General features: G+C 59.3%; 1 protein-coding gene across 8 annotated transcripts; it reads left to right on the top strand.

Moving 5' to 3' along the window:
- The first annotated feature begins 4519 nt into the window (after window positions 1–4519).
- NADK (NAD kinase) lies at window positions 4520–22156 on the top strand. 8 transcript variants are annotated; one of them, XM_032494950.1, is made up of 13 exons: window positions 4520–4809; window positions 11289–11507; window positions 13070–13153; window positions 16490–16619; window positions 16909–17017; window positions 17132–17217; window positions 18166–18268; window positions 18588–18742; window positions 18907–19006; window positions 19090–19259; window positions 19489–19664; window positions 19872–19954; window positions 20340–22156. In XM_032494950.1, the coding sequence occupies exons 1-13, from the start codon at window positions 4535–4537 to the stop codon at window positions 20396–20398; spliced, it is 1749 nt and encodes a 582-aa protein (XP_032350841.1). In that variant the 5' UTR covers window positions 4520–4534; the 3' UTR covers window positions 20399–22156. The 8 variants fall into 8 exon arrangements, with proteins under 8 accessions (XP_032350841.1, XP_032350843.1, XP_032350842.1 ...); XM_032494952.1 differs by lacking the exon at window positions 19489–19664 and having other exon boundaries at window positions 19102–19259; XM_032494951.1 differs by lacking the exon at window positions 19489–19664.
- The last annotated feature ends 318 nt before the right edge of the window (window positions 22157–22474 follow it).

The following is a 22474-nucleotide window of genomic DNA, read 5'->3' as shown; positions in this document are numbered from 1 at the left end:
GACGCAAGATAGACCCTGTGCTCAACTGTGCTGTTATTTAAGGTGTAATAAAGCAGTTTGACATGAGGGCTCTGGTGTGGCTGCTCGTTTGTGGGGCCGTTTGGTGTACGAAGCAGCCGCCCTGCCGGGGAGGTCCAGTGACCTGATCGCGTGGGCAGTGCCCTCGCCCACCCCAGCTGCCCACACACCTGTCCCCACCACGGAGAATCCAAGGACGGGGCGGCAGGTCCTCACATGCACCTGCAGAGCAGCAGGGTCCTGGCAGCCCTGGCCACCTGTCACCACCAGGGTGATGTCTTCTCATCTCTGCCCATGGGCTCCCGAGGGGCTGTTCTCTCTCCGTCCCCTCCTCTGAGCCTGTGTCCCCACAGTTGGCCTGCCCTTCCTTCCTCCCTCCCCAAGATACTGAGGACGTTAATCTAGAGACACCTTTCCTTCTGATCAAATGTGTTTCACCGGAGTCTGAATGAAAAGAACATATCGTCAGAAAAAATGAGCATCAGCCACACACGAGACAGACTTGAGTGCCTGTTGGGGACTCGCTCAGCCTCCTCCCCGGCCCCCAGCCCTGCCTTCTCGCTGAAGGACGCAATTTTCTTAGTCTTAGATGTCCTGTAAGGTTATGAAAGATCACTTGGTGATTTTCATGGGTGAGACAGACGCTGGCGCTTCTCCATAAGCAAGGGAAGCACTCTGCTGACCCTCGTCTCCAGTCACCAGGAAAAGCCGCGGGGGCCCCCGCGCTCTGCTTCCTGGTTGGGTGAGCAGGACGAGCACCTCAGCAGGGGTGCCCAGGTGTTTCTGCCAGGGCTCAGCGCATCTCCCAGTGACTGACAGCCTGAACGGTGCGTTTGCCTGGCTTCCACCTCCCCCACTTCTCTCTGAAGTAAATCTGTTTTTTGCAAATTTTAACCCTGCCAGCAGTCGTGCTAAATGCTAGAGGGAGTTGAAGGTGCTCCCTGGGCTGGCAGCCCGAGTCCTGGGGGGCGGGGGGCACACCTGCCGTTGGCTCACCCTGGGGGTGGGCACAGGCCTCAGCCAGGCTTCCTTCAGTGCCCAGGCCTGGCACCCAGTCTGTCTCCTGCTCCCCCACCCAGGGCCAGGGGAGCTAACAAAGCCCGTCTGCTGGCCTCAAGACCACTGTCAACTTTCTCAGCAAAATGATCACTGAATGTAGGTGTCCACAGGAGCACTGGGAACGGCCAGCAGAGGTGTTGAGCGAAAGGTCTCCCGCACCATGCTGCCCTGTGTGAACCTCGGACTTCAAACCAGGCACAAGCCTGGATGCCCCTGGGAGGAGACGTCTTGCCTCTCGCCCCACCTCCCCTCCAGGTACCAGCCCTTGTCCCTTCCTTCCTCCAGCCTCCCCCGCAGCCTCCCCCGCTCGTGTCCAAGGTACCAGCCAGCTCTGGTGGGCACACCTGTCACAGGTGCGGCGTCCACGCTCAGCACGGAGCCCTCAGCAGCTGGACATGAACTGCAGTGACCTCTAGGTCCACGGGCACTTGGCACCTGTGCTCCGAGGTCCAGTCTCTTCTTCCTGCAGCACACGGTGCGCAGGTCCCCTCGCTGTGTCCAGCCTCCCCAGGCACGGGTTTCCTTCTGTCCCCACAATCCCCAAAGCCTGACCCTCTACATAGCCTCGTGCCCGCCCCTGTGGTCCTCCTCCTAATGTGTGGGGGGTTGCCCCACCCCCACCTGTCTCCCCCGACTCCTCTCCCACCACTCTATCTGGCCCACCAGACCTCTTCGCCTTATCCCCCACCCAGCTCTGTCTCCCCCGCGTGGGTCCCCACTCCTGGAGTCCCGCCGGAGTCCTTGCCAGAGCCAAGGCCAAATTCTTCCCCTTCTCATCCTAGCTGTGTGATGTCCGGCAAGTTATTTGTCTTCTCTAGATTCGCTGTGTGGAAATCTCAAGAAGAAAATCATCTGCTCCTAGAGACCTTGTGAGGATCCAGAGTCCCACGTGTGCGCGAGGTGCTGGGGCAGGGGCTGCTTACTGGGCTTCACCGGCAGGGATCCCCACCCTCCCGGGGGCGTGCCCTTCCCCCAGCACCCTGCTGAGAAGTATGGGGGCAGGGGGCATCCCAGAGACTCCCAAGTGCGCAATTCCGGACACTGGCCCCTGGGGAGGGCCACGTAAGGCAGGACAGGAAGGGCCGGCTTGTCCAAGGCATGCTGGCTGGAGGCCAGAGCTAGGGGGGTGGACGAGATGACCTCTGGATAGCCTGGGACACTCAGCTCCTCCACAGGGAGGCTCGTCGAGTCCTAGCCACTTCCCCTTTTGGGTGCTGGGCAGCCTTGGTTCACTTGGTTCCCCTCAGCCAGGCACAGCTGAGTCCTCCTTCCCCAGGAGTGGGATCAGGACCCGCCTCCACCCAAATCCAGGGGCACCCCCTGCCTGAATCAGTCTCTGAGCTGGCAGCCCTGTCACTCCACCCTTCATGGCCCTGCTTCCTGCATTTCCCCACCGCCACCCCCAGCAGGGTCCCCCATCTTTCAACCCTCAGAAGAATGTGGGTCCAGGTTTGGGGGAGTCCAAAGCTTAAACAATAGAGTCGTGTTTCAGGAAAAGGATACAAACAAACAAATTTCAAATTAACAGAGTTCTGCAGCCCTGGCACTGGGAGAGTTTATGCCCATGGCCTGGCCAGAATGAGACCTTTCCTGAACCCTGAGCCCCTCCCCAGGCAGACCCCCCATCCTTTGCCCAGCCCACACTGGCTGGACTGGCATCCATCCCCCACCCTCAGCCAGGCTTTGTCCCCACTGCTGGCTCTCCCCTCTCCCCATGATAGCCTGGCTCATCCCAGCTCAGCCTTTGGACTCAGCCCAAGCAAAATCTCTAGGAAACTTCCAGATGCCCTAAGGTGCTCCTCCCAGCATCGGACTTTCTGTGATTTGCTGGTCAGCTCTTCAGGGGCTGGGTGTGAGCCCCAGGGTGGGACCCAGGGCCTGCTGGGAGGAATTGCACAATCAGGCTCAGCTGAAGGAAACCATAGCCTGTTTTCTCATTCCTGCAATGGGGACGCGCTCCTGCTGGAAGTCTGTCTGGGTCCACAGAGGACAGATTTCCAGGGTTACAGACACACACCTGCACAAATTCACTTTAGAAAGGGGTACACAGGAAGGGTGCCTGCTGTGTGACCTTGGCTAGTTACAAGGTAGGCGCTCCTGCCTTGGTGCCTTCTCTGCAAAGACCGTCCCTGCTCTGGAAGGTTCTTGGGGCCTGGCCCAGTGCCTGGCTCGTAGCCAAGTGCTGGATCAAGCATTAACATTATTATGTTAATGATCAAATCCAAAAACAGATCAGATACAAAAAAAGCAGCTCAAAGGCTTCTCTTTTCTGTGGGTGTGTCTGGGGGTTACTTTGGGGAAGCGGTTGGGTTTGCAAAATAACCAGATGGGGAAGTTCCAGAGCTTGAGAAATCCCCCCAAGTTCCCACCATCTTTGCCTCCTTTCCACTGGTGACCCCATTGCCCTGTGATCCCAGGACAGCAGTGAGGCGTGCCCTGTTCTGTGCCCAGCTGTGTTCCAGGTCGCTGAACACAGGGCCAGGAGTCCCGGCCGGAGAAGACGACTGTCAACAGCAGGTATGGGGCTGGGGAGACCTGGAGGCCAGAATGCTGCAGAGGACCCCAGTCCACAGAGGGGCTGGGTTCCGCTGTACGTCCAGGAGACCCGGGTGTGGAAAAGAACACGGCTAGTACTTGGAGAGCCAGGCAGGTTACAGAGCTCCCGCCCCACGTTGCCGTGGCTCATCTACAGTGACCCAGCGTCAGCTTATTCACAGACGCGTCCCAGGAGCGGGGCACACGACTGGGACACGACTCTGTGCACTGGTGGTGGGTAACCCGTCAATTCAGCACGCCTAGGGAGGACGCAAGGTGTCTGAGCCGGGGCGGGGTGCTTAGATCCACCTTGGCCGCCTTCCTCCCTCCTCCCCAGGTCCTCCAGTGCGGGGCTGGAGCGGGGGTGGAGAACAGTTGGCAGCCCACCCTCGGCGGGCCCCACTGAGACCCAGGCCCAGAGCCCCTCGGGGACAGGCGGTGTGCTAGGACCGGCCAGGCTGCATGGGCCGGGCGAGGCCCACGATGGCCGGGTCAGGCCGCTCCCTCCAGCGGGGCCGGCAGCCGACGGGCGGGGTTCTGTCGCAGCTCCCACCGAGTTTTGGTTCCCAGAACATACTCCTTGTAAGCAGAGCCACACACTGGCAGTTACGGAGCCCTCGGCGGGCGGTGTCCCCACTCGCAGGGGCCGCAGTCAGCCCACCTGGCCCGCGTGGGAGAGGGGGAGGGCGGGAAGGGCGCCAGGCGGGGAGGCCAGGCTGGTGACCGTGCCTCCGAGGCTGCGGGGTGAGTGGCGACCAGGCGTCGTCCTCTCTGGGCCGCCGCCGGGGTGGGGGCGGCCGAGGCCCCGCGCCCGCCCTCTCGCCCTTCCCCCAGGGCCGTCCCAGCCCCGCCCCCAGGCCTCCGCCCCCGCCCCGCCCCCAGCCCCGGCGGGGCGGGTTCCCCCGCCACGTGTGCGGGGCGCATGCGCAGGCCGCCGAGGGCATGCGCGGTGTTAGTGCGGGTGGGGCGCGTGCGCGGGGCGGGCCGGGCGCGCGTGCGTACTGGCGGCGTGGCGGCATTGCTGCTCTGCGGGCCGGCGCCGCGGGGCGGGCGGCCGTGGTCTGGGGGCGGCCATGGGGCAGGGGGCGGCTGCGGCGCCGGGAGCCGGCTAGCGACGGCGAGTGGCGGCGGGGCGGCGGCGCCCGCGGGCTCGGCCCAGCGTGGGAACGGCCCCGCAGGCGCCCGCGGCCGCGAACGGTGAGTGCTCGGCTCCTCGGCCCAGCGGGCTGGCTGGGGTCGGAGGGCCGGGGGCGGGGGACCGAGGGCTGCCCTGCCCACCGCGCGGGCGTGGACGCCGGGAGGCGCCGGCCGGCCAGCCAGCCGACCCCCGACCCGGGCCTCCCTGCAAGTGTCCGGGCGGCCGGACCTCGCCCCCCGAGTCCGCGCTGTGGGGCAGCTTGGAGGGTTCGGCCCTCACGCGGGGCGGTCAGTTAGGGGTCCACGTCCTCCGGAAGCGCATTCCCGACGCCCCCGAGCCGGTGGCGGGGCCTCGCAGGGGTCCGGTCCAAGTCCCTGGTCATTTTGCCCCCTTGTCTGGCGCACTCGGGTCCTCGTCGGGGGACCGGCCCGTCGTGGGTGCGCCCCGGGCCGGAGCCCTGTCGTTTTCACGTCCTGGACGGCGCCCTGCGCGGACTCGCTCCCGGTCCTCCGCTGCGGCCTCGCCCAGAGTCCTCCGGCCATGACCTTTGCTCCCGCGGGGACTGCGGACAGGGACAGGGACAGGGACAGGGACGGGCGCCGGGAGGCGCGGACACAGGCTCCCTGGAGGGGCCTCCGGTGCTCCTGGTTGTCCTCCCTGAACTTGCAGGTGGGCTTCGCTACCGGCACGAAGCGGTGATCGAGGGCCTCCCTGGGGAGGTAGCCGGGAGGGGAGGGGCCCCGTAAGCAAATCCGGAAACCGCCGGCCGCCTGATCAGCGCCTGAGCAAAGGACCGTTTAAGCTGCAGAAGGAAGGGGCAGGTGGTTCTTTGTGGGGTTTGGTGTCCGCACACCTTTACCTGGAATCAGGGCTTCCCTATGGGCAGGGATGTTACAGCCGTCGGAGCCCGTGGCGCACTCCGTGTCTGCCGGGCTTCACACCTGTTGACAGGCACTAGGCCAGCCTGTAAACTGCAGGATTCCCCAGCTGTGGTCTGTGCTGCTCGCTGACCATTTGCAGTATCTCCTGACTCACAGTGGACTGCCTGCTCCTGAGTTTAACAGGTGGGAACAGGCAAACAGGTGTTTAGACAGTTGGTGGAAAGCATTCAGGGGAAGTTGGTGAAGGTGGCCTGGAGGTGTGCGGTGTGCAGCCAGACAGGGTGTTACCTGGCTTCGTTCAGAACTGCGCAGACCCTGTTTTCCTGTCTGCCCAAGGAGGGGCGGCAGCCACAGCCCACTTTGGTCTCTAGCGCTGTTCCTTTATATGGCCCCCAGTCTGGCTTTTGGTGCACTTGCCGTAGAACTTTCCAAAAGGTCTGCCTCGGTTCAGAAGCTGCCGGTGTGTGCGCCTGGTTTTATCACATCCTTGCTGGCATTTCGCATCATTTATTGATGCGAGAGGAGAAGGGAGATTTACAAGGTACTTTGTTTCAACTCAGTGTTAAGAAGTCACGTTGAACAGTTCCATATCCGTCACCAAATGAACTTTCCTTTTTCTTTCCATTTTTCCCCAAATACCTGTTGAGAGCTCGCACTGGACGTCATAGTGTTATGTTTATATTTTACCTCCTGGCGCCACCGTGTCTCACTGCCCCTTTGGGCAGGTGTTTATCTCTGAATGCTTCATTAGAACGCTTCAGCGCTTTTGTACTCATAAAACCCCCCAATGCAGAAGGTTTTCACAACTAGACTAGTGCTGTCGGGAACTTTAATGAACTTGGATGGAGTTAGAATTTCATCCTTTTAAAGCAGTTGACATAGCAAATAAACTTCAATTAAATGTGCGTCCTGATTTGCCATAGTCAAAAAATATGCTGTGGAGATAAATTTTAAAAGCTGGTTTTTAATATTTAATGTGATGTTTTTGTAAGTTACTTTACTACTTAGTCATTAAATTAGTCTTTGTAACTAAAGATTGACAGCTCCTGGATAATTTGTAATAGACAATTTTTAAATACATTTGCTTTTTGTGATTTTGATTGGTTTATTCTTTTTTTAAAAATTAATTGTTTGCTTTGAAATAATTATGGACTCACAGAAAGTTGTTAAAGTGATAGAGAAACCCCTGTGCCCCAAACCCCGAGTGTTACCTCCGGGGCGAGTGTGCGGTAATACAGAACCCCGGAAGCCAGCATTGGAAGAGTCCCGCCACCACATGCACCCCTTCCTCAGACTAAAGCAGTTTCCACATGTGTGTGCTCCTCTCCAGTGTCACCCTGTGCACATCTGTATGACCCCCACCACAGTGCAGGCTCGCAGCTGTCCCCTTGTGCCAAGGAGCCCCCACCCCAGGCCTCCTCACACTGCTGGCAACCACCGCTCTCCGCCTCTCCCTAATTTTGTCATTGGGAGAAGGTTGTATACATGGGAGCGTTCGTTACGTTACCGCCTGGGACTGGCCTGGTTTGCACGGAGGCCCTGAGAGCGCCCCGCCTGCTGTGGGTGCCGCTTTGTTGTGGGACCAGTCGCAGTTCGCTGCCCCGTTCACCAGCTGGGAGACGTTTGCGCCCTCTGCAGTTTTGGGCTGTTGCAAAGCTGTGAGCGTTCATGTGCAGGTTTTTCTGTGAACAGCAGTTATTTCTCTGGGATAAATGCAGTGGCTGGGCTGTGCGTAAGAAACTGTAGGCCCTAACCCTAACCCTAACCTTTCTGGAGTGTGGGAGAGGGCGCTTCCCGGCAGCCTCTCTAGCGTTTAATTGTTTGAGCCGTTCTGATGTGTGCAGGGACGCCACGTTGGGATTTTAATCCCCTTCTGGGGTGGGGGTGGCGTGGAGCCTCCTCCCGCTCGTCTCCGCACATCCTCTGCGGTCAGCTCCTCTTCTAACAGTCAGACGGTTTGGCTTTTCACTGTTGCATTTTGAGAGTTATTTATATGTTACAGATACAAATCCTCTGTTGGATAACTAGTTTGAAAACATTTTCTCCCAGTCTGTAGCTTGCTGTTTATCCTCTTAACAGGGTCTTCCACAGAGCACATCTCTAATTTCAACGAAGCCTAGTTTATCGATTTTTTAAAATCTCTTACAAACTGTGCTTTTTATATCATGTACAAAACATTCTCTTTAGTCATAGGTACCCAAAACTTTCTCCTGTTTTCTAATAAAAGTTATAGTTTATGTTTGGAGGGGGAGGGTGTAGCTCGGTGGTAGAGCGTGTGCTTAGCATGCACAAGGTCCTGGGTTCAGTCCCCAGTGCCTCCGTTATTTATAAATAAATAGATAAATAACCTCATTATGTCCCCTCCTGAACAAAAAGCAAAAGGATTAAAAAAAGTTATAGTTTGTCTTATGTTTAACTTAAGCCATTTGGACCCATTTTAAGTTAATTTTTGCCTCAGGTGTGAAGGTGAGGCCAAGTTCCCTTCTTGCCTGGGGGCGAAGCGGGTCCAGCACCGCCCTTGGAAGGATGCTCCTGCCTTCCTTGACTTGCCTGCGCCCACCTGCCAGAGGCAGTGGGCTGTGTCTGCGTGGCTCTGCTTCTGGCCCCCCGCCCCGCCGCCTCGATCGCGTCTCAGAGGGGACTCGCCCCTCATCCGGCTTCTCACACACCGTCTTCGCTCTCCTTTCCCTCCCATACACGTTTTAGAGTAAGCGTGTCCCTACTTACAAGAAAGCTGGCTGGGGTCTTTATAGAAACCGCATTAAACTTGCAGACTGGCTCTGGGGGAACTGGCGCCGGCTGCCCTGGTGGGGTGGGGGCCCGCCTGTGCTGTGAGCTGGCGTCCCCTCGTGGCGCGCTGCGGGGCGCCTCTCCGCCTGCCTGTTTGCCGAACGTGGGGTCTTTGCCCATGTTTTAGCTGGGTTGTTTTCTTACCAGGTTTTAAGAAATCTTCATATTTTCTGGAAGCAATTCCTTTGTCACACATACATTTAGTAAATGTGTTTTGTTGGTCTACCGCTTGTAATTTCATTTTCTTAAGTGTCTTACGAAGAGTGAAAGATTTTAATTGTACTGAAGTTCAGTTTTTCGAGTTCTGAAGTCTGTGTTCTGTGTGTCCCATTTAAGACTCACCAAACCCAAGGCCGCTGAGATTTTCTCCAGTGCTTTCTTCTAAAAGTTTTATGGTTTTGAGCCTTACACTTAGGTCTGTAATCCATTTTGAGTTGCTCTTTGCATCTTATGTGAGAAAAGAGTTTAGCTTCATTCTTTCAGACGTGGCTGTCGAGTCTTCCTGGAGCTGTTTGGAAAGGTCGCCCTCCCCGGTGAGACCCCTCTGTTGAAAACCCACCGACTGAACGTGTGCGAGGTTTCAGCTCCCTCGACCTTGTGTTGACCTTCACATGGGCGCCACCTCATCTGGTTACTGTAGCTTCACGACAAGTCACGAAATCAGGTAGTGTTAGTCCTCCAACATTGTTTTTTCAGTCTTTTTTTTTTTTTTAGCTATTCTAGGTCCTTTAAATTTCCACGTTCATTTTAGAATCAGCTTGTCATTTCCTATCGAAAGGGCAGGATTTTGTTTGCTGGGTTTGGGTAGAATCTGGCGGTCACTCTGGGGAGCACTAAGACCTTAGCAACACTGTGTCCTCCCGTCTGCAAACGTGGACGTGTTTCCATTTACTTGTTTCCTCTAAGCTCTGCCGGCAGTGTTTGGCCGTCTCAGTGTACAGGGCTTACACTTCTTATTGAGGTACAGTTGACACACAATGTTAGTTACGTATTATTTACATGAAACGCTGGGATTCTGTTTTTCAAACGTTGTGGAATGATTACCAGAGTAAGCCTGGTTGGCGTCTGTCCCTGCAGTGTAGTTAGAGGTTTGTTTTCCTGTGAGAAACTTCACGGTCCGCTCTGTCAGCACCTTCCAGATACACACGTCGGTTCTGTCCTCTGAGGCTGTCGCGGGGCCCGTCGCACACCAGACTTGCCCGCCTCACGGCTGGGAGGAGGCGCTGCGTTCCAGCTGTACCCTTGCATGTGCTGGACTTCATGCTGCTGTAGATGGGGTTTTAAACGTCAGTTTCTTACTGCCGTTGCTAGTGTGGAAACACAGCTGATTGTTGTATGTTCACTTAGTCTCCTGCAACCTTCCCGATAAACTCACTTGTGACAGTCGCTCTTGTCGGCTCCACATTATTTTCTGCGCAGCCAGCCCTGTCACCCGCAAGTGGTCCTCCCTGCTCCTCCTCTGTCTGTGTGCTGTTTTTCAGCTTCTTGCCTTGTTGCACTGGCTGTGGCCTCAGGGACAGAGTCAGGTAGGACTGGTTATATCAGACAAGTCTTTGTAGGTTCTGGTTTTCATTTTAACTTTTCATCTATTTGGACGAAACGTCGGTGTTTCCCGAGCTAGGAGGGTGTTGACCCACTGGGGCAGCCCCGTCATCCCTGGCTAAACCCGCAATTGCCTCGTGGGCTTTGAAAGCCGCTGGTGCCTTTGGTCTGGGTCAAGCTCAGGAATCAGTCTTTTCCAAAGCTCCTTAGGTGATTGTAAAGTGCGGCCGGGGGGAGGGGGGGTTCAGGGACGCCATCACTGTGACCTGGTCTTGAGGCCGCAGCTTGTCTGTGGTTCCCACACGTTCCTTCAGGCCTCCCCCTGCCTCCCCCGTGGCCCCTCTAGTGCTGGGTCTGCGTCCCGCGTGTGCTGCAGGCTCTGCCGGGACGGCCCTGTTCCCTTCCCTGTCGAGGTGGTGAGGTCGCCCTGCTGGGTCTCCCTGCGAGGAGGCCCACTCTGCTCGCCTCCCGAGGAGGGAGCGGCACTGCCGTCCCTCTTGTTAGTCGGCCGTTTTCCTGGGAAGTGACCTTTTGGTCCGAGTTTTTCAGTGAGTGTAGTTCTTTAACCCTCAGTCTGAGCTGGTTCAGCGACTGTCGTTTTTCTCCAAACGCTGCTCCTCTTTCACGTGCGACTTAAACCTTAGCTCGTTACTCTCATACCTCAGCGATGTCAGCACTGCTCAGTGGGCAGGGGTGAGGGGCCAGACTCGGGTCTCACGCTCACATTGTTCTGACCTTGCCGGGGACTGTCGTGTTGGGTTGGATGCCCTTCTTGGCCCCGAGCTGGTCGGGACGAGTTCAGACCGTCCCAGGTGGTGGGAGGGTTGCTTTGCTTGTGCTTCTGTCTCTTCCTGCTTCATGTTAAGGCTGGGAGGTGGTGCGTGCCGCCGGCCGGTCTCACCAGGCACACTCACGCGGAGTTTCTGCCCGAGAGGTATCTGAGACCGCCTGGCTGTGACTTCCTCCCTCCCAGGTAAGCTGTGACCGTCTTCTCTTACGCTTGGACTTTCAGCTCTACTCGTTGCTAAAAACCACAGGTGGATTCCTGAGTCCTTAAGTGTCTTGAGGGGGAAACAGACCATTTTCTTTTTTTTTTTTTTTAACACTTTTTTAGTGAGTCGTAGTCATTTTACAGTGTTGTGTCAAATTCCAGGGTAGAGCACAGTTTTTCAGTTACACGTGAACATACATATGTTCATTGGCACAGACCATTTTGAAAGTCCTTTTAGCGAGTTGCCTTCAGCCGTCTTTCCTGACAGCAGGCGCATGCGTGTGTCCACTATTTTGTGTGTACATATTTACCTTGTTTACTTTATTACATTAAGGCACCCGGACTTCTCAGGCCGAAGTCCTCATTCATCAGCCACGGAAATGGAACAAGAAAAAGTCAACGAGAGTAAGGAGCTGAGTGCAGATGCGGCCTCCTACCGCTGCTCCGCATGCCATGGGGACGAGGACTGGGGGCTCGGCCACCCCATCCGGGGGCGGGCCAAGTCCCGCAGCCTGTCGGCCTCGCCCGCCCTGGCGAGCACCAGGGAGTTCAGGTACGAGGCCTCTGGTGCCTGTGTTGGCGCTCACACATGTGGGAGAGGGGTGCGCTCGCTGCGACACCCCGCCAGAGAGCACCTCCCTCAAAGGACACCCCCCCCGGAGGTTACCTTCCCCCCAGAGGGCACCCCCGCAGAGGACACTCCTCCCCTCTCACTTGGGACGGGTGAGCTGTGTGGGTGGTGCCCGCAGGTGCCGCCATCTGGTCCACCTGGTGAAGGGCTGGCATTGGGCTGAGTGTGGCCGCCTGGTGTTGGCATCACTAAGGCTCCAGAAGGAGCAGTGCTCACTCACCCTGTGGGAGCCGGGTGCCCGCCTCTGGGGCATTGAACATCTGAATTGTCGGAACCGCGCCGCCTCGCGTGTGGGCCCGGGCGTCCGTCTGTAGGGGCCACGGGGGGCTTGGTGCGTGGAGGCCGCGCCCCTTGATCCCCGGGTGGGGGTAGGTGAGGCGTGCTGCTGCGGGGTCCCGGCAGTCGGCCCAGGGTGGCCTCTGCAGGATTTGGCGCTTATGCCCCTTTCAGGGCATGTTGAACCCGGCGTGGTGGCAGCAGGTCAGAGGTGGCCTTGCGTCTATGAGGGTGGGATGGGCGGGCCCAGCCGAAGCTGGTCTCGAGGGTTGTATGTAAATGCCGACTTGGAGTAATTTGCTCTGAATGGCATTTCCAAAGATCTTTCAGTTCCCAAAGGCCCCAGTTCCTGCAGATTCTCAAGAGCCCACAAGAGGGGCCTTGACCTGACCCCGTGACTCTCCTGGGGGTGACTGCCCTTCACAAGACAGTAGAAAACCTGTTTTGTCTGCATTGGGATTTGAAGATTTTGCTGAACCGTGAGATAGGCAGGTAGAGACAAAAGCAAGTTTGCTGTCTCCATTTGGCCCTCTTTGTGCCGGTGTTTTTGGTGCAGAAAAAGGCCATTGGAACTGACATTTTGTGTGGGGGTGACAAACCACCACCCTGCCACTGGGGGATGGATAGTGTCCACATCGTTCCCGTGGCCCCTGCCAGGGTGGTGCTAGGTCCTCAAGGAGAGGACGGGGCCACCGAGCGGGGCCCCCTGACACGTGCTGGCCACAGCACCCTTTGTGGTGTGATTTGATTGTGGCTGCGTCACTCTTAATTATTGGAAATGTTGGGCCATACGTGCAACTCAGAGTGAGCATTTCTGTTAGAATTTTAATTTAGATACTTAGGGATGATTGCTAAGGTCTTAATTCTCAAGTATTGACCCAAGGACTTGCCCTCAGATTGACTTGCCAAGACAAGAATTCCGATTCCCAGGCTATTCCCGGGGGTGTGCTCCCTGTTTCTGGGCTGGGCCCCGGGCACCTGCTCTGGCTTAGGGTCCTTGTTCTAAGGAGTGTTTCTGGATGTACCCCAGGCTGTGCTCCTTCTGCCGCTGCGTGGACGGCATGTGGCACTCCTGGGCCGCTCTGCGGGTCAGGATGGAGTCACCAGGACCTGCATTTGGATGGTGGGCAGATGACGGCGTTACTGGTGCCAGTCCGACAGTCTGTGCCCCCGTCTGACAGCTTGCACTGCGTGCCCTCTCCCCACAGGAGGACACGCTCTCTGCACGGGCCGTGCCCAGTGACCACTTTTGGACCAAAGGCCTGCGTGCTGCAGAACCCCCAGACCATCATGTAAGTCTTCTGGGGCTTGTCCTGGGATCGCTGTGCTGTGGGAGGTTCTGACACTTGGAATGGGAAGTCATGTGTCACGTGGCTTCTGAGTCCACCAGAGGTCATGAGGCAACTTCACTGACTCCCGCTGAGCTCAGGGCCTCCAGCACCTTTGAGAAAGTGAATGGGGGTCTGCTCCATGGGCACGGCAGGGCTTTGGGTAAGATATTTAGAGTTACTTCCGCTTTTCACAGTAAAAATTCTAGGGGAAGATGACATATTTCATAGTAACACATTTGAAGGCTCAAGTGTTTGTCTTAATTATTAAAAAGCAGAGGCGTTAATTAGGGTTTTTGAACATCTGAGTTGTTTGTGAGATAACCCGCCTCACAGGTGCAGCGCTTGTAAGCTCTGCGTTTCCGAGACGCGGGGCCCTGGCCACCTGGGGCCAGGTGAGACACTATGTGAAAACTAAGAAGGTGGGGTTATTTCACTGGACGCTTTAACACTCACCCTTCTCCCTCAGTGTGGCGTCTGCCACCTGGTGTTTGATGGTCCCAGAGAGCTGCAGACTCTCTGCACTGCTCCGCCGGGTCTGCCTCGTGGGAGAGGATGCTAACCTGGCTGAGCTGGCGCCGTGGGACCCAGCTGAGGCAGTCTTGCCTCAAGCCCCAGGCCTGGGTGGAGCCTGGCGGTGGCCCCTCCTTCACATTCTGAACGGGTCGGGGCCCAGGGCTCAGGTGTACTTTTTAACTTTTTTAATTTCAGGGAGGAGGATAATTAGATTTTATTTATTTATTTATTTATTTTTAATGGAGGCACCGGGCGCTGAACCCAGGACCTCGCGCATGCTAGGCACACACTCTACCACTGAGCTCTACTCCCCCCCTGGCTCAGGTGTGCTTCTGGGACTAACCTTTCGGGGTCCTTGCTCTCTTGGCCGTCTGCCAGTCTGCGGGCAGCGCAGGAGACGGCAGTGCTGCCCACACCCCCCGGGCCGCCTGGTGCTGTGGTGTGTGAATCCCAGCGACCCCGAGCGCGGCCCAGGCACCTGAAGTAACTGGTCCTAGTGCCTCTGCCCGTTCTGGGTGCTGGCCATGGTGTAGTTACTGCTGCCTATGCGGGTGGGTCCCCTCTGTCCGCAGACCCCTGCCTGTCCACGGCGGCCCCCGGCGCCCGCGCTCTGCGCTCTGCACAGCGGCCACACTGGTAACCAGGTCCACACCCAGCCTCACCCCTCCCTGCAGCTGCTGCTCTCGGCGGTGCTGCCCCATCCTTGCCGCTCCTGTCAGCTTAAGCGCCGCCCTGGGTGGCCCCTCACCGTCCAGCCTCGATCAGCGTCATCTGCTCCCAGCTCAGCCCACAGTCACTGGGGCAGACGGGGGTGTTGGGGCCCCATGAGCCTTGGCTGGGGTCTCGGCCACATCTGAATTGGGTTGGGTGGGGTGCTCCCAGCAGAGGGGCAGTTCCCTCAGAAGTGCCTCTGGGGCTGAGGGGTGAGCAGCTGTGTCTGCCGGCACTGCCTGCATGGCTGTCGTCCCTGAGAGGCCGGGACTCTGTGTCCCTGCCTCGTCCTCGCCACTTCCCAACACTGGCTGACGGGACAGGGTTCCCGTGTGCTCAACCTGCCTTCTCCCCCGAAGTTCAGAAGTAAACGTTGTAGAGGAGTTGATTACAAGAGACTGACTTCCTACTTTATTGTTTACAATTTACCGTGAACACGTATTTCCTCTTATGTTGAAACGTGTGGAATTGCCAGTATCTGACGCCTTCGGCCGACGCGGTGGCGACTCAGATGGGTCCCCTGCTGAGCAGTCAGGCGTCCCTGCCCTCCTAGTCTGCCGCCCAGAGCCTCTGTGCCAAGGAGGGGTCCGCGTCTGTGCTTGCAGTAACCCAACAGGACATCGAGTGACCAGTGGGTGCCCAAGACCAAGCCGATGGCACCTGGTGGCTCTGGCTGGGCACAGAAGAGTCTCAGGGCCGGAGGGGCCACGAGCCAGGCAGAGGGGCAAAGTCTGAGGGCCCGCCCGTCCTGTGAGCTCCTCCCCCAGGGCCAAGCCGGTTCCGCGGCCCAGTGCCCGCCTGGGGCTGCCTGGGGCGTGTCCTGACCTCCCGGCAGCTCTGGGCAGAGCTTGTGGCCAGCCTCCGTGGAGCGGGGTGGCCGAGTCCAAGCTCTTTGCTGCTCCAGGGGACCCTGAGGACTCTGATTTGAGTGGTGGTCAGACTGGAGGACGGTGTAAACGATAAGAAGGTCGACTCCAGCTTGGTTTGTGTGACTTGATTTGAGGAGGCACTTTCGGCCCCGTCCTTTTGTGGAACCTGGAACAAGTCACTTTACTCCAGGTTTTGTTTTCAGTTTTGAGGATTAGAAGTGAGTTTGTGGTGCCGGTGCGGGTGGGTCTGGGGGCTGCTTTGCGCAGCCCTCCCCGCCTTGGCTGAGCAGAACTGCAATGCTGAGCGGGCGGCCCCAGCCCCCTGAGCACGAGTGTGACCTGAAGGGGCCTGAGCGCCGCCCCCCTCGCAGAAACGCCTGGAAGGGGTGAGTGCTGGGCAGTCAGCAGCAGCTGGATGCCCGCCGCTCCTTCATGGTTTGAGTGGTGGTTTTGGAAGTTGCTTGCAGGCCGGTGGGTGTTCAGGGAGGCGCTGGCCCTAGGCCGACTGGGGAGCTTGAGTCCAGAAGGGAGTCTCCGCCGGCCACACTGCCCTTTGCAGGACTGTTTCCCAACAGGCTGAGGTGCGTGCTGACCGCGGAGCCGGCCCCTCCGTCCGCCTCTCCACACATGTGCCAGCTCATCCGCGGCCGGCGGGGCGTCTCCCAGGATGCGCACAGCTGTCAGAGTCATACTGGGGGGCCTGGCCTTGGGGGAGGGGACACCCCTGCCCCTCAGGGACGACCTGCTGCCCACAGACCACGTCAGCCACAGAGTGCCACGGGATGTGGGCTTTTGTTTTCAGGGAGGCCCTTTTTTTTTTTTTTAATAAAAATTATTGAGCAGTTTTGTGTTGGGAGGGGAAGGTCCAGAAATTTCCTGTATACTGCCCCCCTCCCAGCCTCCCCACGTTGGATGCCCAAGAGGGTGCGTTTGTGACAGAGGAACCTGCAGGGACACAGCGTGGCTGCCCAGAGACCCGAGTTCACACCAGGGTCGCTCGGCGCTATGCTTCCTGTGCTTGGGACAGGCATGAGGTGTCGCTCCCGCCGTGGTGGCCACGCGGGGTCTCGCTGCCCCGGGCCCTGCTGCTGACTTGTGAACGGGAGCTTGCTTGCCACAGAAGTTCGGGGGCGGCTGAGTCGCTCACACCATGGCGCAGCGCTCGCACGGGGCTGAGACGGTGCACGCTCCTTTCCTCTCCAAGGCACATCCAGGACCCTGCCAGCCAGCGGCTGACGTGGAACAAGCCCCCGAAGAGCGTCCTGGTCATCAAGAAGATCCGGGACGCCAGCCTGCTCCAGCCGTTCAAGGAGCTCTGTGTGCACCTGATGGAGGTGGGTGGCGGGGCCCACCTGGGGGGTCACGGGACGCAGCCAGCTCCTAGCCCAGCTCCGAGGCTCTGACTCCAGCGCTGTAGAGGCAGGAGACTCCCTCCAGGAGCGCAGCGTCTGTACCCGAGCACCACAGAGCCTCTGGGACCCTAGAAACACAACGTGAGCAGGCAGACGGCAGTTTGCCGGCCACAACAGAGGGCTCGCTCCCCTCTTGTCGTAAAATGCTAAGAGGCAGCTTCGCAGGGGACCAGCACCCTCTGACCCGGTGTCACTGGCCTGTCCCTCCCAGGAGAACAACATGGTCGTGTACGTGGAGAAGAAGGTGCTGGAGGACCCAGCCATCGTGAACGACGACCGCTTCGGGCCAGTGAAGAGGAGGTTCTGCACCTTCAGGGAAGGCAAGTCGTCCCCCGGGCGCTCCCAGCCTGGCGGGAGCCTCCTGCCTGGCGTGGGTGGCTGTGCAAGTTGGGGCTGCTTGACGCTGTTCTGGTGTCTGCTGTTGTATTTTCTAGATTATGATGACATTTCTAATCAGATCGACTTCATCATCTGCCTGGGAGGAGATGGGACCCTGCTTTACGCCTCCTCGCTCTTCCAGGTGGGTCTCCAGGTGGTGGTCCTGGCGCCGCGTGAGGAGCAGGGAGGAGGTCCCTGCTCTGAATTTCTTCACTTGGCAGCAGAGCAAGTTGACAAGCGACAGCAAGGGCTGCGCCTGCTGTCTGAGCACCTGGGGGCTGTGGCAGGCCAGGCACGTCCGCCTCGTCCAGAGAACGGCGGCCAGGCCTGGGCTGGGCTGGGAAGACGGCAGTGGTGGGGAGACTGTCCTGGGGGTGGGCAAGGGTTTAGCTACAGGCTGACTGTCTAGGGCGTGGGGGGGGGCCCCTGTGGAGGCCACGGACAGTGAGGGTCAGCACAGGAGGCGGTGGGGTCATTCGGAACCCACCCCTACTCTCAGCAAGGCAGGAGCCCTAGGGAGACCTGGCCGAGGTGTGCAAGTCGCTCAGGCACGGTGGCCCCAGAGAGCGGCCTGGAAGTGGGCGTGCCATCTGGGGGTTCGGGGCACGGGGCTCAGGCCCGGCAGGCAGTGTGGACCGGGGCCTCGGCACCAGGTGTGGTGTGAACCGGCAAGGCTGGAATGCCGCAGAGTTAGCCCCTGGGAAAGAACAGGAGTGAGGGGGTCTCGGGGGCGCCCCGCCTCCTCGCAGCCGCCGCCCTCCGCTGCCTGCAGGTCCTCACCTGCCTGCTGTCCGTCTCTGTCCGGCCTGCCGCCTTCCCAGAACCCCTGGGCGTGGTCTCCATGTGTCAGAGCAGTTCTGCTCATCCCGCCCTTGCCACCTCCTTCCTGCCCTCAGGGCCAGGGGCCCAGTTAGCCCTGTCAGCTCTCACCCTGCTGTTCCTCCTGCCCTGCCCCAACGTCCCGCGGACCTCCCGAGTCAGCCTCGCCCCTGCCCAGGACTGTCGGGGCGCAGGTGCCTCAGTGCTGGGGTAGCGCGGGTGGCCATTGGCGGAGCTGGCCCGCTGAGTGACCTGCCGCGCCGGCCCGCAGGGCAGCGTGCCCCCGGTCATGGCGTTCCACCTGGGCTCCCTGGGCTTCCTGACCCCCTTCGGCTTCGAGAGCTTCCAGTCCCAGGTCTCCCAGGTGATCCAGGGTGAGTCGCAGTGTGCTGGAGTGCACGGGGCTGCCTTCCTTCTTGGCTGGGGGTTTGATGATGCAGAGAGAGCAGCGCTGAAATGTCTCCGGACTCAGAGATTTCTAGATTCTGAGTGGTTCGGACGTTTCTGCTAACTGTGAGAAGCCCGAGCTGCCACAGGCCAGGCTGCCGTCCACGTCCAGTACTGTGCGCGGGTTGGTCTTTGCAGAAGGCACAGTGTTGCTCTCAATGTGGGAGAAGAAAGGGGGGCTCTCTTCCTGTGGCACCACTGCCCAGCCCTGCTGACCTCCCTGGCGTGGCCCCTGCCGGCCCCCAGGGAACGCAGCTGTCGTTCTTCGGAGCCGGCTGAAGGTCAGGGTCGTGAAGGAGCTGAGGGGGAAGAAGGTGGCCATCCCCAACGGGATCAGCGAGAATGGGGTGCTGGCCGCGGCCCTGGACGCGGAGGTCGGGAAGCAGGTCATGCAGTACCAGGTCAGAGGGCGCGTCCCCCCTGGACTCCGGGCCCCGCCCCCTGCCCCCGGCCCCCCCTTTCAGGGTTTACAGAGAGCCCAGGACCAGCACGGGTGCTGAGGTCGGGGGCAGGCCCACTGGGGAGGTGCCGCCCGGCCCCTTAGTCTGCAGTGGCCTCACCCCAGGTCCTGAACGAGGTCGTGATCGACAGAGGCCCCTCCTCCTACCTGTCCAACGTGGACGTCTACCTGGATGGGCACCTCATCACCACAGTGCAGGGCGATGGTAGGTGGGCATCAGGCCTGCCTTGGGGATGGGGGCGCTGCATCAGAGTGACCGCGAGAGTGACCACAAGAGTGACCCTGCAGCCTGTCCTTCAGGTGTGATCGTCTCCACCCCGACGGGCAGCACGGCGTATGCGGCTGCGGCTGGTGCCTCCATGATCCACCCCAACGTCCCAGCTATCATGATCACCCCCATCTGCCCGCACTCGCTGTCCTTCCGGCCCATCGTAGTCCCTGCAGGCGTCGAGCTCAAGGTCACAGCACACCCTCCACCCTGTGGGCTGGGGCCTTGGCTGGGACCCTCAGTGCTGTCCTGGTCTCTGTGCACCTGGCACTTGCTGCTGAGACAGTGGAGTGGGGGGCAGTGGGGCACTGAAAGCTGAGCTGGCCCCTCAAGCAGGGCTTCTGACCTGAGTGGGTGGGGCCATCTGTGTTGGGTGGGGGCGGGGTGAGGAGTGACACTGCCCGGCATGTCCCCCCCAGGGCCCCATCCTGGCAGCTGACTGGCCCCCACTGCTTGGCCACATCTCTCTCTTCTCTACCCTGGTGTTGCCCATGCCAGGCGCCGCAGACGCGCGGGTCCCTGGTGCGAGCCTTGGCGGGACACAGAGAGCTCGGAGGCCTAGAGCCAGATGCCAGCCCCGTGTCCCCAGCAGAGGGTAGATAGTTGGGAACTCTGGGCCTGGATGGACATCCTTCCTCCACACCCAGGGCTGGTGTCAGCCCAATGGGAGTTAGTGCTCTCATAGCCTGGAGCTGACCTGGGCACCTGGTGGGCCCCTCCTGGACAGTGCCGCCCCAAGGTTGGTTCCGAGGCATTCAGCTGCACGCAGGTGAGCCCAAACCTGTCCCTCTTGACCCTTCAGATCATGCTGTCACCAGAAGCAAGGAACACCGCGTGGGTGTCCTTTGATGGACGCAAGAGACAAGAGATCCGCCATGGAGACAGGTGTGTGGGCCATGGAGCTAGGGCAGGGCATGAGGGGCGGGGGCCTGTAGGCAGAGCACTGTCACCGAGAGCCTGGAGGGCCCGTCCCAGCCTCGTGTGAGCACATCGCAGACCTGTGCCCTCGTTCTCCAGCAGCCCCACCCCTTGGGGTCCCTGCATGGACCTGGGTGGGCTGAGGGGGTCTGTGGTTCTGTCCTGGGGGTTACCACTGAGCCGCCAGCCTCTGGTTGTCCTCAGGGCCAGACTGGAAAGTGGCAAGTTGCCCACCCCGACACCCCCCCACACACACTAGAGGACCCAGGGCCAGGCTTCGCAGCCAGTGGGCGGGCAGAGCAAGGTGGCGGCGGGCGCTGGAGGGGCCGTGTCGTCCTGTCCCCTCCCTCAGCATCAGCATCACTACCTCTTGCTACCCGCTCCCCTCCATCTGCGTCCGGGACCCTGTGAGCGACTGGTTTGAGAGCCTGGCACAGTGTCTGCACTGGAACGTGCGGAAGAAACAGGCCCACTTCACGGAAGACGAAGACGGGGAGGAGGACGGAGAGCAGGGGGCAGGAAGCTAGGCCTGCGCTCTGTCCCGCCCGGGACGGGCCAGCCTGAACATGCGCTCCGCGAGCAGGCCCCTGCCCAGTGCCCAAGCAGGCGCCACATCGCCCTGCCTGTGGCCAGAGGAAGGGCCTAGAACCTGCCTTCTGTCGACCAGATCAGCCGTTTTTAATGTTTTAAATCTGACTTCTTTTCTGCATTTCTAAGCAAGCAAGCGAGCAGCGGCTGGGGCTCTGAGGTCAGCCTGTGCGCACCCACCCTGGTTCGGTCAGAGCCCGTCTCTGGGCAGGGACGGCCGAGCCGGGTGGGCTCTTTGTAATTCCCTGTCAGAAAACTTCCATAAATCAGTCTATTGAAATTCAGAGGGGATCAGAATGGATGGCCTGTCCTTTGCTATTGAAAATAAATGTCTCATAGCCAAAATCTTCCTTTACCCACCACGACTTTCCCCTCAAGCCACCAGAGGGTCACTTCTGTGAAGAGCAGTTGGTGGGTGGTTCGTGGGGTGGATGGGTCCCCTCCATCCCCTCGGGGTCTGCACTGAGCCTGCCCAGACCCTCCTACCTTGGTCCCAAGGCCTTGTCTGCTCCCCCCCCCCACCACGTGTGACAGGTGCTGGCTGGGCCTGGCAGTCTCTGGGGGAGGGTCAGACGGCACACATTCCTCGTGAAGCAGGGCACGTCCGCGCCCGGGAAGACGTTTTCAATCCTGTGTCTACTTTTTAGAGATTCTCTTACACTTTGTGAAAGTGCTCACATACAGATTTTGTTGTACACACTGAGATTTCAGAGGAAAGAGGGTTTGCACTGTCGTGAAGTGGAGCTGCGTTCCACTGTCTGCACTGTGTCCTATGTGCTGGGACCATCCTGTCCCGCCCGCGTGGCTGGCTATCCATGAGAGCCGGGTGACTGCGGAGACATGGGGACAAGGTCAGGAAGGTGCTGGTGGTGACGTTTCATGTTGACCTGCTCTTGCTTCCCCCACGGGTCTTGGTTGCAGGGGAGCCCCCGCCATTCCAGCCCTCGCGCCTCCCTCGGCTGGCGTGGGGCGTGTGCACCCCTGGGGCCGTGTGGAGTCTGGGGGGACCCGGCTCAGGGTGCACGTGGCCTTGGCCCCTGGTTACTGTCCTGACGGGCCTCCAAATAATACGGCCTCTGTTTTGGAGTAACTTGACTTGTCTCTGAGTTGCATTTTCACCTGTTAAATTGGTGAGAGCGGAAGGGCGGACGCCTGTCCTCTCTTGGACTCACTTCTGGAGTGACAGGCGGGGTCTGCGTGTCGCCCTGTTGGAGGCCACTTGCTGAGAGAAGGGCGTCCGGGGCCATGCATCTGGATGAGTCTGACGTCCGTGTGGGTGTCTGTCCAGTGCTGTCCACCCCAGCTGCCTGTGAGCCCCAGGCTCGGCTGGCCTCCTGCCGGCAGAGGGGCCGACATTCCCGGATTTAGGTCCGGAAGGGAGGCCTCGGGCCCCTCGTTCAGACAGTAAAGCAGGTGTTAACCAAGGCCTAAAGCGTGATGTGGAACCATCTAGGAAACTGGATTTTTTGAAGTAAATTCTTAGTGTTTCATATTGTTAATATCTTGAAAATTTGTTAAATGTTGAAAGACTTACTACTATTTTCAGATCCTTTCAATAAACAGACTTGTTTAAAAAGCTGAGTTAATTGAGTGACAACTTTATTTGGGTCTCTGTAATTAACACCAAGACGCTGAAGGGCGTGGGCTCGGGCCTCGGGAACCCAGATGCACTGACCCCACCCTTGGCCGTGGTGGGCGGGGGTCCTGCTCCCGCAGCCCCCAGTCTCATCCTGTCCAGCCTCACTGTCTGCGCCGCCAGCCCTGGGGTTGGACAGGTGTCGTCTCCGAGGGGGCCTGGCTGGGGCTTCGGGGCCAGTCCAGCAGGGAGGAGCCAGAGGCCTGGACCCAGGCTGCCCTGTGGGAGCAGCTGGATCCTGGTGGTGGGAGGGCTGTGGAGCT

Source organism: Camelus ferus, chromosome 13, assembly GCF_009834535.1.
Source record: "Camelus ferus isolate YT-003-E chromosome 13, BCGSAC_Cfer_1.0, whole genome shotgun sequence".
In the NCBI taxonomy this organism is placed as follows: Eukaryota; Metazoa; Chordata; class Mammalia; order Artiodactyla; family Camelidae; genus Camelus; species Camelus ferus.
Note: the sequence above shows the minus strand (reverse complement) of the source record. Positions and strands in the feature narration are given on the sequence as shown.